Below are 19,134 nucleotides of genomic sequence, written 5' to 3' on the forward strand. Positions count from 1 at the left end.
AACATTTGGATATATTCACAGCACTTTAAGGACAAGATGAGAACAGCCTTTTGTTTTGTATAACACTATTGCTTCACAACCACCCATTTGACAACAAGACTCTTTAGGACAAGGCACGGTGCATTTACTCACATCTACATCTGTAAACCAAGGAGATCACAGAATAATAAATCTATACAAAAAGGCTTTACAATTGATACATACTGCTCACTGTATGAACATCATTTAGCTTTCACAGTTAAGAATTACCCTTGCCACTGTCAGTCAGTCTATCCAGACAGAGTTATCTCTCCGTAGCATGTTAGATGGCGTGGGGGCTCTGTTGTACACAGCCCTGTTTGATGAAGGGATGAGTGATGAAGGGATGGTCAATTGTGCTTAGAGAGGAAGCTTTTTTTTTCACAAAGAGGACGTTGTAGAGTCCACCACCTCACGGCCGTTACAAACTGCTGGCACGTAGTTAGAGGCTGAGCCTTGGAAAAAGAAAAACACTGATGTTAGCCAGAAAGATTTTTTTTTAATGTTAGCCAAAGTATGGAAATGACAGAAACAGACTCTACAAGTCTGTCTTGGTCAGGGTAGAAAAAAAGTCCTCTTATTACTACACATTTACTGTATTTGACAGCTGCTATGCTGTTTAAGACTACTTACAAAACATACGATCAGCTGATAATATGACGCATTGTTACAGATTAATGTACTCACCAGTATAGTATGCAGTTAAACAGTAAAATGATACTCGGATGTATCAGTAACAATAATATAAAGATTATATATCAATACAACAATCGCAGAGGCAGTTTGTCTGCATAACACATACATTTGTACTTTTACTTAAGATTTGAAATGCAGTATTTTAACTTGTAATTGAGTATTTTTACTTTGTTGTATTTTCTACTTTTACTTATGTAAAATTGTCTAAATACTAAAAAACAAATCTGATGATTAAGAGGTCTTTAGTCAAGGTGAAGCAATAAAAGTTAGACTAGCACTAGCCCTTTAATTGCACAGTTGTAGTTTGGACAAAAAGCAATTTGAGCCCTCACAGCTCTAAGAAAGTTCCACTCAGTGCACTAAGTAAACTTTTTGTGTCCGTGCTAATTTGTGTAGTTTGGACTGTGAATTAGTTGTTAGTTTATTAATGAGCTTTAGATAAGACTTACTTATCCAACATGAAAAGGAACATAATCACTGGATTTTAATTGCTTAGCCACACTGACACAAGAAAACAAAACAAAAAACATTCAGTATTGTGTGCAAAATGTATTTCAAGATGCATTATAATTACTTATATCCTATTTTGGAAACCTTAACTGTGACAGGCTATTAGAGTGCCAAATTAGTGATAAAACTTTCAGTCTAAAACATTCATTAACACATATACCTTTGTGCTGGTGTTTACGATTTCTTTCACAGTACTAAATAGAGCGATGAGTACTAGATGAAGTGGATACTGGTACCTTTAGAGTAGCTGGAGCTGGGAGCGGAGGCAGTAGCAGACACTGTGGCACTGAAGCGGGTGGCTGTGCCTCTCAGTGAGGCCACGTTTTTCTGGGGCTGAAACAGGATGATGTGAACCTTCGGGGCAAAGAGGCAGCCGAGAACCACCGAACCACTCAGACTGACGGAGATGCACATGGTGGTGGTCTGCACCTGTGAGGAGACGGAGAGTGGGTGATGATGAATACATCAGCCTGCACTTGGATTTCAACCTTTTTGTCTTCAAAAGGACTAATGAAGTTTGTTCAAAGGCCACCTGGGCCTGTCACACTCTCTCTCTCACACACACACACACACACACACACACACACACACACACACACACACACACACACACACACACACACACACACACACACACACACACACACACACACCTGTTACTTCACTAAAGCCTTTGATGCAATCTCACAGTTTGACGAGTTTCTTGTGATTCCCAAATCTTTAATCCAGTAAGTAGAAGTCCCTCTAGTGGCTATCCAAAAATCACTCAACCAATCACTCCCAAACCAATCATGACCTCCCTGTCAAATAAACACTGTGCAACTTATGAGCCCTAAATCAATTAAAAATAGCTAAATTGAAAGGATTTGTCCTAAATGTGCCGTAAGCTGCAGTATTGTGCAGTTATTACAAAAACATAAATCTCTTGTGCCCGTTACATACATTTATTATTCTAGTACTATTAGCCACATTACTAGTTTCAGTTATGTGTGTGTGTGTGTGTGTGTGTGTGTGTGTGTGTGTGTGTGTGTGTGTGTGTGTGTGTGTGTGTGTGTGTGTGTGTGTGTGTGTGAGTGAAGTTTTCAATTATGATTGTCAGAAATTCTAATTGTGTATCTGTATGTGCATGAACGTGAGGTCAAAAAGAAGAATGTGGAATAAGCGCAGCTGGCTGTCCTGGAAAGTCAGGGCCTTGTTAGTCATATTTCAGCTGCTAATGTGAGCTGACTGCTGGGGTCATCTTCCAGAGCAGCATCTCTTCCCACCCCACTGGTTACCCCTGCAGTCCAGGAACTTCTATTTGCAGAACCACAGCATGAAGTGAACCTATGTAAACATAACTCCCAACAACAACACTGCAGAAATATGCTAAGTCCTCATCAATTCAAACTCTAGACTACAAAAATAATTGGTGAAAACACCGCCAAGACTATGGGTAATATTACTACACTTGTGTTTTGCCTGCAGCTCCTTATCTTTTTCAGCCATAAAGCTATTTCCATTTAACAGTTCTTTATACAAATAATTATGAATTACCAGCAGGACATACTGCAGCACCGTGCAAACCCTTCTGTGTTCTTACTTTAAAACTGACAGCAAAGAGAATGAGATTATACTTTTTACTGTATTTAATTCTCAGAGCCTTGTTAAATCTTTCATTGTCTTTATTTCATAATTTTTTTATATCCTTCTTAAATATTTATCTTTATAGTTTTGCAACAGATATTTGAATTTTAATTTAGGTACAACTGCATATTAACAATTGTTTTCACACTTTCCTTGTCTTTTATGATTCAGTATTTTAATTTATTGCAAATTCTCTTTTGAAAATCTATTTAAAAACAAAGAATGTACGAATTAATGTAGAATTTACCAGACTATTTGGCATATACATCAGACATTGACTATTTATACAGTGATCATGCTCACTTTTGATATAATGAGAAAATGAAACGGTTCAGGTGAAGGAGAGTTGATAAAGGACACGTATCTGAACATAAGATAATATCTGTATCCATCTGTGAAACCTTGAGTTCATCATGACTCACTGGGCAACAAGGCTAGTCTCTCATTAGAATATCTCTGTGCTATCCAACACTAATTTGAAATGTGGCAACTGAACTAACAGCCATTATTATTGGTGTCACACAGAACCATGGCATCAAGGCAAAGCCGTATATTCAACAATGCTCGACCGGTTTCATAAATCCCACTGGGGACCAGGAGAGGTAAAGGTTTGTTGGTTCATGGTTTGGGTGCCGGGAAGGCTGATCACTACAGACATGAAAAGCCTGAGGTATCCCATGATGATACAAAGCCTTTGTGATCTAGACCTCCCCCCATCTGTTTGCACAACAAAGGCCTTGTTGCACACCCTGACCAAAAGCTGTGGCAGTAGCCTTGAGTCTGCCTTAGGCACCGGCGCTCATAACTTACATGGTCTGTCAGCTTTGGCCCCGATGTTTTGTCTTATTTGTCTTACTTTACACGACATGGATAAATACATTAATTTGACCTTGCAGCTATAAATTTTCTACTTATATATTACGTATATTAAATTATTTGCCTGCTGCAGTATCTCAAACAAGTCCAGTAATAGTTATGCATATTCAGCCCATTTATTCAATGTCATGTATGAGATGCCGGGTAAATGCAGCCTTTAGCCTTTGTGTAAAGGCTGAAGGCTGCATAACTTTCTTCCCTTGTGACCACAGATATGTCATATTTCCTCAGACTGTTACAGGAGGCAGTGCCACTAAATAAGCCGGCACTCCATGTCCCTGCTTACAAATTATTTTTACTACAGGCCATAACACTACTTGGTGAGTTCACCATAGCCTCAGTTGTGATTTTAGCATATAATAACAAAAACTGTAATAAATCTCCACAAATCCTTATTTGCACTTGAAATGTGTCACTAAGCATTTAGAAATGCCGTGATTCTATGAATCTGTATATTCAAGCCTGTTCTGTCTCCAGTGTCTTTGTTCTTGTCTTGAAAGATCCTTCAGCCCACATGAAATGAGACCGCGCTCTTTCATGAATCTGGTTGACGGTGATCAAATGGAATGTGAAAGTGACACCTTATTCTTTAGGAAACACACTGGGGATAGTTTTTACACATTTTTAGACTTTGTGTACATTATTAACAGGGGCCTTGAGAAGTTTCTAGAAATATAAATTATAATGATACTCATAGTTGACATTATAAAAAAATAGAAATTCATAGATAGTTACCCTGTAGTCACTGGCAGTGACATAGAAGATGGGCTGAAAAGCGAGCCAGATGATGCAGGTGGTGTACATGGTGAAGCCGATGAACTTGGCCTCGTTGAAATTTTCAGGGCACTTTCGCGTCTTGAATGCGTAGACGGTGCAGAGGATGATGAGGATGCAGTTGTAGGTGAGTGACATGAGCATGCTGGAGTCCCTGCTGCTGCACTTGAGGGTGACCACGTCTCTCCTCTCAGGACCCACCTCCTTTCGAACCCCTGGCACCTCCACCAGCAGCCATATAACAGCCACCAGCAGCTGGCAGGAGATAAGAGCGCCGCAGATCGCAACCTGGGAGGCGGGGCTGATGAAGCGTGGCCGCTGGGCTCCATCTTTCACCCCGCTGAAGATGCGAGCGATACGGTTGGTCTTGGTCAGAAGAGCTGAGTAGCACACTGCGAATGAGGTGCCCAGGCCTAGTCGACGTAGGGTGCAAACAGCAGTGGACGGTTTGGCGATGTAAATGAAGGTCATGAGGTAGCACATCAGCACTCCCAACAAGAGGATGTAAGAGAGTTCACGTCCACTTGCTTTAACCACAGGCGTCTCATTGTTCTTGAAGAACAGGCCCACTACAGACAGAGTACACAGTATGCCAAGGCAGGAGATGGTGACTGGCCCAATGGCCCATGCATCCTCCCAGCGGATATATTCTTCAGGCAGATCATAACAGCCTGTCAAGTTAGCCAGGGGCCACCGACCAAAGCTACAGTCAGCACAGGTGAATGCATCCTGCAGGTACTGGTAGGGCTGACAGGGGATACAGATCCAGCAGCACACATCTCCGGGCTGCATGCTCTTCACCTCGTTCTTCTTGCAGGGGTCACTGCACTGGGAGGTGGGTGGTACGAGGCTAGGCCACGGTACCAGGCTGGTGTTCAGGGTCAGGTTCTGGTCCCAGTAGCCAACCTTTCTGTAAACAAACTTTCCCTCTTCTTTGTGGTAATGAAAGATGTTGTAGCGGCTGATGCTGTCGCCAAAAGAGTCAAAGCGCACCATATTCTGTGTGTCTACAGGTCTGAATGGAGCTGGGAGGAAAAAATACAGCAAAAAAGCATAATAGAAAATGAAAAGAGGACACAATTAATTTTGTTACAAGATTGTTCTGGAATTAATCTTAGTTTTGAATTGTATATTGTGTGTTTAATATATATATAAAATACAAGCATTCATTTTAATTTAATAATTACTTTTTGTCTGAGTTTTCTTTCATTTCTGTGTTTACCTTCAAACTTGGTCTTCAAGATGAACTCCTTGTAGAACCTTTTCCCATTACCTGGCTTCATGGCATCACAGACCTTGGATGTGTTGGAGCACACAGCTTGCCTCATGTTGTGCAGAGCATAGGCCATCGCATAGACTGCATTTACCACAAACATGATCTTGGACTCCTGCTCAAAAGTTCCATCTCTGAGGTTGTGTTCACTGCAGCCTGGTTCCTGGAGGTTACAGCTAAAGCGGTGCTCCCAGAACTCTTTGAACCACGGGTTCCTTGTGTTGGTGTACGGGTTCAGCTTGGTGAAGTAGTCCTCAAACTCTCTAATTGGGTAGGAGGCCAGCTCGATGGTGAAAGCCCTGTCTGCCGCCGTCTCGCTGCCCCTCACCACACTCTCCTGCGCTCCCCATCCATCGCTGGCCACCCAGATGAAGGTGGCGTTCATGCGAGCAGCGGCCACCAGCAGCTCACGAGCGTCTTCACTGCGAGTAAACAGGATGACCACCTTGGCGTTGGACTTCTGCTGCAGAGCGCGGATCACATTATCATAGCCCTGGCGGTTCATGGTGCGGCTTACCTTGGCTGAGGTGGCGATGCAGATTTGGCGAGTGCGGGCCTCCTGCTGGAAGGCGTCAATGCCAGTCTCACCATAGTCGCCCTCAGATGCTACTGTCGACACGTAGGTCCAGTTGAAGTAACGCAGGATCTCTGCCATGGCCTTGGCCTGGTAGAAGTCAGGGGGTACAGTGCGGGCAAAGTAATCATAGCGGGTCTTGTCGCTGAGCTTTGAACTGGTGGAGGCATAGCTGATCTGAGGGATCTGGAACAATCGCAGGAGGTTGGCCACCTGGTGAAAGAGAGTAAAAATATTTAATTAGGTCACTTTAATATTGGATTGGTGTCATAGTATGCTGTGACACGAACCATGGCAGAAGCATGGCATAAAGCATGAAGGTCAAGAATCAATTTAAGGATGTTGTTGCTACATGGTAGACATCTTGGTTACATAACATAAGTTCTTATTATTATAGTTATTCTAATAACATGGATTCAAACCACTTTAACAGAGCAATACAGTTGCAGATTATTTTGCAGCTGGCAGGCATAAAAATTGATAGTTGAATGTTACAACATTCATGTGGTTTAAATGGCATGACAATAGCCAACAATTGTGAGTGCATTAAAGTCATATTTTCCCTCAAGTTGAAATTCATTATCTCAGAATGTACTGTTATTGTGATAAACGTCTTTAAAATGTACTTGTTCTACAAAACGCTGCAATGCTTCATTACAAATCCCTCAAGTCTTGTTAAACCTCTTTGCTTCTCAGCTTGTAGATATCCGTCTAGTTGTAGGTGAAGTGGAGCCATGAAAGGGCAGAGCTGCTGTCTGATGTGCTTCAGCTCTGTGGAGGAGACCGGCGGTGGAAACGGCAACAATTCAATGTTCCTCCATCTCAAACTGTTTATTCTGTCAGGGATCCACATCACTAGCAGCGGTTGCCACAAATCCTCTCCCAGAGAGTGTCTGATAACAATAGCAACAATGGCACAGAGATAAGAATTTTATCAGTGCGTTTCTCCTGTTTTTTCCGAGTTAAAGCCATTCTGTCAAGTCATTAAAGTCCCATGACAGATTCTGCCAGAAGTTATGATGCCCACCTACAGCAACCCAGACATCCATATTGATTTTATTCTGGAGATGATAGTTGGTGGTGCTGAGTTCAACAGGGGTGGATGATAATCTTTGAGTGAAAACTCAGCGAGGCATCCATGTTGGACACAAGCCTGCAGAAATTATGGTGTCAGAGTAACACAAAATCATGGCAATTATTTTCCCACACTGCATTACAGAGCTAACTATAATAGAGAGCTGGTGAAAACTCATCATTTTTGCAGGATTCCTCATGAGATGCAGTGATGATTAGTGAATACCCATGAGCTTTAATATGACTACCTCCTCCCTCAGGGATCATTGTTTGCCTGCAGGCTTCCCAAACAATGGCATCCCCATGGATGTAATTGAAACCTTCCACAGCCATACTAAGTCCCATTAAATGTATCATTCTTGGTCACAGTTTTCTGAATCCAACCCACAACAAGTTAAACAGAGAAATAAATATCTTCTATGATATTAGCGTTTTATGCTGTATGTGCACTTGGAGCACAATTTTCTGCATTTGTTACAAGCCCTGAACATGTTACACAACAATCTGTTCTTAGTCATGCACTGGAATGGCTCTTGGGTTGACAATGTCACTCTGTCAGTTGATTGGTCCATAACTTTGGTCAAGACTCAAATATCTGTAAGCATACATTACTGCCCCAGCAATAACTGACATTAATCCTGATCTGCGAGCGGCCCTGTGCTTAACCTTGTTAAGCTAATGCACCCCAAAGACAAGAGCCAGCAGGAAGGACAGGCACACTACAAGTTCTTGAAGGGATGAATGAAGTAAATATGATGTATTTAGACAAGCGCACTGCACCCGGCAGTAGTCCTATCCACTGTTTATAGCAGAATATAGGGCAGAGGCCTCATCAAATTACCCACTGAGTGGCAGGATTTCCCTTGTTCATGTATGGGGAACAGTGCTAGAGCCCTGCATTTACTGATTAATTTATGTTGCATGGGATCTATACAGTATTTTGTATGCAGCAGAGTACGAGCAGCCACAGCAAGTCAGTCAGTCAGTCACACTTGCATGATAATATGGTAGTTTCCTCTTGCAGGATTTTCAGACAGGCTTTTGGCCTTCATCAATAGATTCTTGGAGAAGCTTGACAGCGCACCTTTCAGAACGTTACTGGAGTGTGTGACAGTAACAGCCTGTTCGTCTTCATGTGGTATTTCCCTCTCTCGCTACAGTATTGTCTCAGGCGTATCATACTATTAATTTTCTCTCATTGCATGAAACGCCAGAAGCTCCAAACTTGCATTTTATTTCGTAATTAAGTCCAACCACTCTATGGTACAGTGTGCAAGCTTTGCAGCCACTTTGACTGACACTAAATCAAGACTCTCACTAAGCTAAATCATTGTCAATACATAGCTAGTAGACTTTACTGTAACCTGAACACATTAAGACATGGCCCAACGTAGCTTGTTTGGATCACAGCTGCAGAATTTGGAGGTACCAATTAGGTGCTCTTCACGGTCCACTGGTTTAAAAATCCAAAAAGGTTCCCAATTGTGGCATGCTGTATCTTAGACCACAGTATCTAAAAAAACACACCACAGCTTTCCTGTATAATAAGGTCTGATTGGATTTTAAGGCACCCTCTTGAATATATTTTCATATTTATTACATAAAGTAATACTTTTTTAAATATTATTGCTCTGAATAATATCTATTGGTAATTTCAATTGGCTCAGTGAGATAAAGTTTGTACAACTATACATACAGATTTGTATAAATTTGCAAATCATTGCATTAATTAGATTAATGACCCCAATAATTATGGCAGGACATTACGCAGTAAAGATCTTGTTTTGGTTTTATTATTAAGTAGGTTCATTAGTGAAACAATGATTGTTTCTATGATGTTTCCTTATAAAGTAGACGTTATGAATTCTCCTGCCATTTCGTGTTCCTTCACACTTAAACTTTGCAATGAAGTGGGCAGTAATATAAAACATGCTCTATTATAAACACAGTTCAGTGATTGAATAATATTTCTAACAAAAACTAATGAAACTGCACCATATCTCATCATGTGTCAAGAAGAGTTTTGCTCATTTCCATTAATGTCAGCTGCTTGTTTGGCAGACGGGAACTAATGTCGAGTCCGTGACAGATAAATATTCAATATTCAATTAGGTAGGTTTTGACCAAAGCATAAATAAATGGATACTGCACTATTATATTGCTTTTTATTGTCCTTTTTTTAAATTAAATTACATTTAGGACTATTTATTCAGATCTCACACTGCACTGTAACTGTTGATCAGTTATATTCTATTTTATATTCAATTTTTTTTATTATTTTCAATCACATTTTTGTGTCTTTTTACATTGCTCTGCATTTTTATTATATCTTGTCTTATGCATTGTTGAAAGGTTCTATATGAATAAATTTGCCCTGCCTAAATCCTATACAGAGTGATTTATGTACCAAGTTTGACAGAAGGCAGTTTTTGTATTACATTTGTAATGTGCAAGCAATATTTGGCACATAACTACAAGTTTAAAAAAACAATTATGGTCCAGGTTGCAAATGGTGTACATAGAGAGAGTAGACTTACTAAGTGAAGTAGTCTTGTGCCCAGCAGTAAGAATATTCACATTCAGGATGAGAGAGAAGTAGTGTAGTTTCAAGAATGTTCACATTTTCACAACAAACCAGACACAAAGAATGTTTCAAAGCAGCATTTTCTTCAATTTCTTAAACATGACTTGGGGGGATCTTTAAACAAAAAGATGCGTATTTGTGCCAACAAGAAAACATTTACGAGGATCCCATTTATCGTTCCCTTAGCTTTCTCCCTCACTTTTAGCACCGGATTTAGTCCCCTCTGTGACACAAGCTTCCAACAAATGTTTTACATGAAGAACAGCCCATGCATGAACAATATATAATGTGTACTTAATGTTTACAGAGTGCAGTGTTTAGGTCTACAGTCACCTCACACCACATGGTTGCACTTCCCTTTGAATCTTTACAGCAATATCTAAACATGTCGAAGTAGGTGGACAGCATTGTGTTATGATATTTCAAGGACATATGGAATGAGAGACAATAGTGATGCACCAGCATCACCAGCATAAGCTTGTGAATATGGTATATTTGTGACAACATCTGTTCAGTCAATATTGTTATAATATAATCAATAGACTGCATGCAAATACCATTTTAAAGTCCCTCATCTTTAGATCTTAAAAGTTATGAATCCAGAAGCTGTAGCTGAATCTGAAATTATGATGAGTACAAGATGCATCACGAGGAGCAGTATTATGGGATTCCAGGCATTAAGGAAAGATATGAGACAGATGGAACATGGGCAATCTCTTACTCATGTGTCTGTCATGATTGTTTTCAACATGGAAAGTCCATCTGTATGTCCCAGAGGCCCCTGTCAAGCTGAGCCCTACAGTAGATACAGTAGATGGCATGCAAAGTGAAAGTTCAGGATGTACAGTGCACCAGCCCTGCCACTTACCAATGGTTCAGAAATACAAGTTATGCATAATGGATATGATGCACATCACTACCAAATTTGGTATACTGTATTCGAATTGTATGAGTGAAATGTGACTGCTGACAATTAAGAGCAAAGACTTAATTACAAAATGAATGTCTTCTGTGAATCATAGGGATGTTTGCATAAGTACATCCTAAACTGTGCATGTGTAATGACAATGCGAACAAGGTACATTGACCTAAACTGAACCACAACATGTGATTATTGATGGTTGCTTAAGGCAAATTCATTAAAGTACACTGTTGTTAAAACAGAGTTTAACTGATTTAACAATCTCAATGCTTGTTCTCAGTGTAGTACTTTCAAAAACCATGTAATTCCAAAGATAAACACAGATGTTGTAGAAACAGCAGCCCAAATCATCCGTGCCAAGCTTGCGTTTGGTCCAATTTAGGAACAATCTAGTTAAATTTCTGAAAATGAGAAATTATTCCCATAGAAGGGAAATCATACAAAAATGCATTCAGTTCTCATATATTTCAATTGCCATATAAAATACAAGCATTTAGAAGGCTTATACAATAGAAATAGAAGTCACTTTTGGCTTGATTTCAGAAGTGTAATCTCATGTGAGGTATTGTTTGCTGAAGGTGAGGGATAGCACATGTCTTTATTTAAGTGAACTCGATGTGAGCTGCATTTGCAGACACCCACACATATACACACGCACACACATAAAAGCATACATACAACAAAGGCCTAAGCAAATAATATGGTCTTCAAATCAGAAAATGCACGTGTTTCATACATAAGTTCATACTGCATATATTCATGTCTGTGTGTATAGCTGGGAATGTGTGCTGATCTGCTTGTATGCACTGTGAGAGGAGAAGACAATTCTTCACATTAAACTTACATCTATTATCTCCTCCCACCAGTAAAACAATGCTCAGCACAAGAGCGACCTTTGGAACCACTCGCAAGCACAAGGATGCGTCTGAGAAAAATGTTCCACTTCATCATCTGCTTAGCTTGAAACATTGAAATATCACTTCTAGCCTCTAGCTAACTGTGAAATAAACTTGATAAGTTCAGTAATTTTTCGAGACTGGAGCGCAGTGCTTCTGTCACACACCATTCTAAATACCAGCCACAGGTTCAGAGCAGCGGCTGCTAATTTATTCCTCTGATACCGTGTGAGAAGCTCTCAGACAGACAAGATGAAGGGAAGTGGATCTAGAAATCGATAGGCTAGCAATATCATTGACCGTGTGGGTCTTGACTCTAACCAACCTTCCAGTCATTACAATGTTTTCTTCACTTTGAATGACATCCTCGTGTGCTAATTAGGGAGCCGTCTACACCGAATGTGCTAAAAAATTTCAGTAAAAAAACAACAACAACAGTCTCTAGCAGTGAAGAAGAAGAGAGGATGGGGGGGGGGGGGGGTGGAGGGGGATTCAGCTATAATATCACATGATAAACAAGACCCTTTTGAAGTTAACACCAAGGCAGGATTTTTTTTCACCCGACGCAATCTGAAGACGAAAACACAATAAAGATAGAGCCCTCTCCAGTTGAGACGGAGACACAGACTTAATAAAGCACAGAAAAAACAAAAATATCAAACATCAATATATATTGCAGGACAGATATGAACTCTCAAATTGTTGAAGGCCTTCCCAGCAGCATCAGCAGTCATTTGACAGTTTGTCTAATGGTCTTAAAGGATTTGGCGATTTTGGAGTGTATGTTTTAGGATATTACATTTTGTGGATACTAGGATCTCAATATCTATCATCTGACGGGAGAATGACTCATACAGTAGTGCCATATTACTTAGAGATAGGCTGTTGAACTGTCCTGCAACGATTTCATAGTTCTTTAGTGATTATAAGCATTCATATACTTGATTTGTCCTCTTTGTGTGCATACGAGTTTAAGGACATGTGCAACAGTTTCAGTGTGGCTTTGAGCTTAAAGTTATTTGCATAAAGTCCACGTTTAAGACAAAGTTGTAATTATGGCTCTGAGCAGATTTCAGCTTGTTTTTACTGTGTGAGGGTGAAAGTATAGTAGCTTGTGAATTTGAAGATAATGTTATTTTTGCAGAAGTGTGGGTATAGTTCAGAATGATTTTATTGTTCTTTTTTTCCCATTATGGCTCTATGTGGCTGGGTTAAATTCATAACTGTAAAATGTGTAGGCTGTGAGGACTGAGTCATCTTTCATCATGGTCCATTCTATAAAGCTAGCATCCCAGATGGTAATAAAGACTGTTTTAAAAAAGATTGAAACAGTGAGAAGACCACAGGGACAACAACATACACCAAAATGAGTGAGAAGATGATGAAAGACTCTAAATACTTCTAGGCTAATTATGACAGAATCCTTTTGAGGCTGAGGAGAAACTGGCTCATCTCCCACCATCTTTCCCACATCTCGTCCTTGGCCCCAGCGGCAGGCAGCGTCAGCCTCCTCTCCACACGCAGGTGGACACGTCCTTGCCAGCCAAAGGAGATGCACCCCCACAGATGGGAAAAGCAGCTCCTCTCAAAGTACCATCCCTGGCACTTGTCCTGCCCAGTTTTAAAACGCTCTCCTCATCCCCACAAAGTGCTTCTTTAGGATAAATGGGGACTGTGTAAATTAGTGACCTCCCAAAAAAATCCCACCACAGGTTTCTCTGCGCTCTCACGGCTCGATTCATTAAAGCGTCCCAGAAAGTGAAGGGCACTAACAAAGAGGCTGTTGAGCGAAGTGACAGTGGAGGTATGTATTCAAATTCATACAAAAACACTCAAAAGCAGTGAGCTTCTCTTTGTGACTGTGTGGTCGCTGGAGACGCATTCACAGTGAGAGACACACACACACACACACACACACACACACACACACACACACACACACACACACACACACACACACACACACACACACACACACACACACAGTCCTTTTCATGCCTCTTAAAAACATGCTGTTCTTTTATTTAAGCCTTGTAACTAATGCTACAGGAGGAGAAAATCTATATTATCCACTTCTTTCTAAGTGAAGAAGCCCCGTGTTTAAAGGCTTTAAATTACTCCAGCATGGTAAGATGGACATCCTCTGTCCAGTCTGTCTGACTGTGCTTCAGCATGCTGACATGAAGCTCTCATTACTGCAGACTCCTGGCAAACTTCTAAAAGTTTGGATCATATTATGACGTTGTTTTAGCAGACGTCAAGGGAACCACAGTCAAAGAGGCTGCAGGATTTAACTTATTCAAACAATCAGTGCTTCCCATATTTAACTCACTGTGTGGTATTAGATATCAAATACAAATACAATTTCCATACTTCAAAAGGAGAATTATAAAATATTTGTCAAGTTTCATGAAAGTTCTACATATCAAAAAGAAAAACAGTATACCTGAAAGGATTCAGAGGTTGTTCAAAGAGGTAGTTTGATATTTTGGGGGGGGAAGCGTATTTGCTTTCCTTCCACGAGTAAGCTGGGAAGAATAACACTCTTATATCTGACTGTTAATGTCTATGTGATAGCTACAGCTGGGAGATTGTTAGCTTAGCTAGTTCAGTACATAATACACCCTGTAACATCAATTAGTTGTTTTTCTCTTAGGCTTTAGCATTAACTTAACAAACTTTAACATGTATGAATAAGTGATAAGTGTTTTTTTTGGGGGGGGGTAGCTGTTTCCGTTATTTCATTCTCCATGCTAACTTAGGCTAACTGTGTCCTGGATGTAGTTTCAAATTCAACAGACATACATGAAATGGTGTATCTTCTCATCTAATGCTCTTTGGCAAAAAAGATTTTCCAAAAGTAGAAATGTGAAAGTTTAAGGGAAAAAGGACACATGCAAAACAAAGTGAGTTAGAGGAAAAGGGTGAATTTTTGCAGTAAGGAACAAAACATTTGTAGAACACAGCCACTTGTGTACCAAAGTAAACTATAAACTGTCTGATAATTAACTAGTATTTCAGTATTAGTGCGACACAAGGACTTTTTGCCTGAATGCATCGTTAGAAGTGTATAGAAATAATGAGCTGTGGCTTCAGCCTGTGCTTCTGTGGTATTTGAACATGTGTCATATTGTTTTTCTTTTTAGATTAATTGGGATCAACTGCTTTTTTATGCTCTTTTATCGCTGAACTAAAATACATTTCGTCACCCAAACTCCATCCCCCTCCTTGGGCTTAGCTGGTCAATAAATACTCAATATCCACCTCTCCATTGGAAACCACTGGAATCCATTCATCAGCATCATTATATCTTTACAATCAACCCTGATGACACAACATCTAAAACTGAGTGATTTGATATGCATTGATTAACTGAACATTTTCAACATCTATACTTACAATGCCATCTTCATACAGTAGCATTTACACTGATAATGCTGCATAAACACTGCTGCATATTTGTAAGCATCGATTCAGTCATCAGGAGTTCCATGTGTGATCTAAAATATTCATGTAATGCCTAATGTACGTCATGTGTGAAAACGTCCAACATTAGTCATGCTGTTTGTGTAGTTGTTGCACGCAGCACATGTTTTAATCAGCTCTGACCTTTTCAATGGATGCAATTGGGTGGAAGTGTTTCCCATCATGTATGTTGACAAAACAAACTTAATATCCTCCCTGTTCTAAAAGGGGTTATTGTCGAAAAGATCTGTGGTGGATTTTGCCATTTGGGTGGTAGCTGGTAATCCTCACTGTTTAATCAACTTTAATCAACTGATTAGGATGCCTTCTGAACGCCTCCCTTAAGACGTTTTTCCGAGCACGTCCTACTGGTAAGAGGCCCCGGGGAAGACCCAGAAGGGGATTTTACATCTCATCTGGATGTGGAAAACGTTGGTGGGGAGAGGGATGACTGAAATACCCTGCTAAGTCTCCTGCCCCCATGACCGAACTCCGAATAAGCAGAAGTTAATGGATGGATGGATGAATGGAACAATGGAGTTTTTGCAAGATCTAGTAAATCAGCATTAGTCTGACATCATTTCACTTAAGATGTATACAGTGAATTTCCATCAGCTTTAATAGGAAACAACCAGTCAACCAATTGCTACAGGTACAAGCATGAAAATCATGGTACGCCATCACAGTAATTTGAACTGCCCCTATGTGAAAGCAAATCAAGTCTACGTGATTTAAGTATTAAGTATCTGTGTGCGTTTGTTTATAATGAATTTGTCGTGCAACTGAATTATACCTACACACTTTGTCTCACCAACAGTCAGTGCATCGTGGTGATTATGGCGTGTGAGGGCATCAGAATAAATTAATTATGCTCAGATGCAACGCCTTTGGCAACCTTTAATACGTGTGTGTATGTGTGTGTGTGTGTGTGTGTGTGTGTGTGTGTGTGTGTGTGTGTGTGTGTGTGTGTGTGTGTGTGTGTGTGTGTGTGTGTGTGTGTGTGTGTGTGTGTGTGTGTGAAAGGTCAGTTTCCTTTGCACCGCGTAAATGAAGTCGCTGACAAAGTGATGGACGTCTCTGTGTCGATGTTGATGCTTCAAACATAATCATCCCAGGTGGGTTCTTATTTCCGCCAAAGTTGAGACCTCCGGGTGGTAAAATCAGAGCTGCAAGGCAATTTCAGTAATTATCTATATTAGTGGAAGTTTGAGATGTCAGTAAGTGAGATTGTGATTCAAGTATGCAAGTTTGTATATCCATCCACAATATCAGAATGAAACTATTGATGAATTATGAGTAGGTAAAATTTCTTCAAGTTGCAAAATATTTGCAAAATACTTCAAATTGCAAAGTCTTTGAAATATATGCGTGATAACAAAAAACGTTACAACCACAAAAAAGCAATTTAAGAGTAGAAGTAGATATCCAGATGAACCAATAGGTCTTTGGTTTGCCGAGGTGATATTTAAAACAGCAATATGAAACCTAACTATTAAGCTCAAATCAAAACAGAGAAATCCCAACCCAGCGTGTTCTCACCAAAATGTGTTATGATGACACAGACAATTTGTCAGTAATTTACTGTGCAATAAAAATGCTGTTCTTGCTTTTTGATTGTCATTTTATGCCATGAAATCTGTACTGACTTCAATGTAAAGGCATACATGTGCAATGTTTGGAGCCAGTGGCGTAGTACACAGTAAAGATTAAGACTACTTATGATGGGTAGGAGTGGAGGTCGATGGGTCAAACAAACAGGACTTTCAACCAGGAGACCGTTGTTTGTGTAGCAAAGAGCTATTTTGAAGCTACAGTATTGATGTTTATGACGTGTTTTCCATACTTACATACTTACATTACATTGTTAACATTTGACTAGGTTTACACACTTATTTGAATACTTATTACATTACATTACATTACAGTCATTTAGCAGACGCTTTTATCCAAAGCGACTTACAATCAGTAGTATATTACATATCATTCACCCATTCACACACTGATGACAGGCTACCATGCAAGGTGCCACCATCAGACTCTAACTAACATTCATGCAACATCCAGTCCACACCGATGGCAAGCCTTCGGGAGCAATTTGGGGTTAAGTGTCTTTCCCAAGGACACATCGACTGCCGAAGCCGGGTATCGAACCACCGACCCTCTGATTGGAGAACTACCTTTCTCTCCACTACACCACAGCTGCCCCAAAAACTTAGGTTTTGTTGCCTAAACCTAACTGCGGCTATTTCAAAGTAACGATGTGGCTTAAAATGACACAAAAAGCCTAAAATGTGTTACCATGATAAAATGTTATGCTATTTATTTAACTTGACATTAGCTCAGGTTGGCTTGATAACAACGTGAGTATTGGATTCTGCAACTGTCTCATGCCAAGAGTACTTCTCTACGCAAAATCTGTGCATTGCAATTATGGCTAAGGTGACTAAAGGTTGTTGATATTTCTTGTGAGATGAATGAATTTGCTAATTTACCTGAATGGACACGTCACTGTATGATCCTCCAATGACCCCAGAGATGGCAAGTGGAACCTCATTTTGGACGGGTCTGGAACCATCTGGGCAGATGAAGCCTGGATCGTGCACCTTGGTGAGGGAGGCCCTGACAAAATCAAGGGACTGCTCCAGAGCATATGTGTCCTTCGAGCAAGTGTCCAGAATGTGGGCCCCCAGCTGGAGACCGGGAAGGATGCGGTCGCTGGAGTTAATCTCATCTAGTGCCAGCAGCATGGCTTCCAGTCTCTGGATCCCTCTCTCCTTGTTGATCTGACCACAGTCCTCCATCCCATCACCTTTATGGTGTACTGGGAACAAGCCTCCAATCACCAAGTCCCCGTCCATGATGATCTCTCGTTTGGCCGGGGGTGGTAATCTGGAGATGTTGGGCAGGACTCCTGGTATCAGCAGCTCCAGCATGAGTATCGGCAGAGGCCAGTAATGGGCAGAAATGGCCAACGACCTGCGGCAGAGCACTACACCCAGCATGGCAGGATCAGGTAGCCGGGTTCAGCTGGTCGAAGTAGAGAGGAGCAGAGGTTCACAGAGTCTGGAGGCCAATCGCTGTCAAGTCTTCTCTCAGTGGGTGTTGCATGTTTGATATTTCCTGAGTGAACGAAAGGAAAAACTAATTACCAAGTTAATTAAGCATGAAGTGCATTTGACTAATATATTTATCCATCTATCCATACATCTATATATCTACCTAACTATTTACCTATATTCTAAGGTTTACAGCATCCATGGACAGAAAATAAATACATTTTAATTAATTTGAAATGAAACAGAGGAACAAAACAGAATAATAACATGACTGTATGTCTCAAAATGTCCATTGCTGACGCCCACTGATAGCATTTGTTTTTCCTTTTTGTCACAGATTTTCATTAGCGCCTTTACTCTTTCAGTTTTTCGCCCACAAGGTTATTTGAACTCATGAAACAGTCACCCCAAGACTTAAGCAGTGTAAAAGCAGCCAGTTTATATCTAAATTTTCTTTGCAAGTGATTCTTCACAGTTTTCTTATCGATATTGCTGTTTCTTTCACAGCCTAATGCAATCTATAAAATATTACAGACAGAAAATGCTGTTACAATATAGGACAGTATGAACCCAGGACTCAGACTGTTTTGTCGTGATGCTGATATTGGGTTTATGTGATACTTTTTTAAGTGAAACTGTTCGAATTCATCCAGGCGCTCTGTGATTCCAATGTGAAATATAATCACTTCAGTTTTTTCTGAAAGACAAAGTCTGCCGAGTGACCACATCAAACATTTATAAATATTTAAGGCACTTCTCAAGTGAAGCGTAATTTCCAAGCTCACAACCG

The 19,134-nt window shown here is 40.3% G+C and overlaps 1 protein-coding gene across 1 annotated transcript; it reads right to left on the reverse strand.

Annotated features, from left to right (window-relative positions):
• Nucleotides 1-399: 399 nt before the first annotated feature.
• Nucleotides 400-18,290, reverse strand: grm2b (glutamate receptor, metabotropic 2b). The gene is made up of 5 exons (XM_054616706.1): nucleotides 17,781-18,290; nucleotides 5,723-6,560; nucleotides 4,462-5,525; nucleotides 1,461-1,653; nucleotides 400-473 (listed from the first exon to the last, which is right to left on the reverse strand). The coding sequence occupies exons 1-5, from the start codon at nucleotides 18,288-18,290 to the stop codon at nucleotides 400-402; spliced, it is 2,679 nt and encodes an 892-aa protein (XP_054472681.1).
• Between the last annotated feature and the right edge of the window lie 844 nt (nucleotides 18,291-19,134).

The sequence above is a fragment of the Anoplopoma fimbria genome, chromosome 17 (assembly GCF_027596085.1).
Source record: "Anoplopoma fimbria isolate UVic2021 breed Golden Eagle Sablefish chromosome 17, Afim_UVic_2022, whole genome shotgun sequence".
NCBI classification, from domain to species: Eukaryota; Metazoa; Chordata; class Actinopteri; order Perciformes; family Anoplopomatidae; genus Anoplopoma; species Anoplopoma fimbria.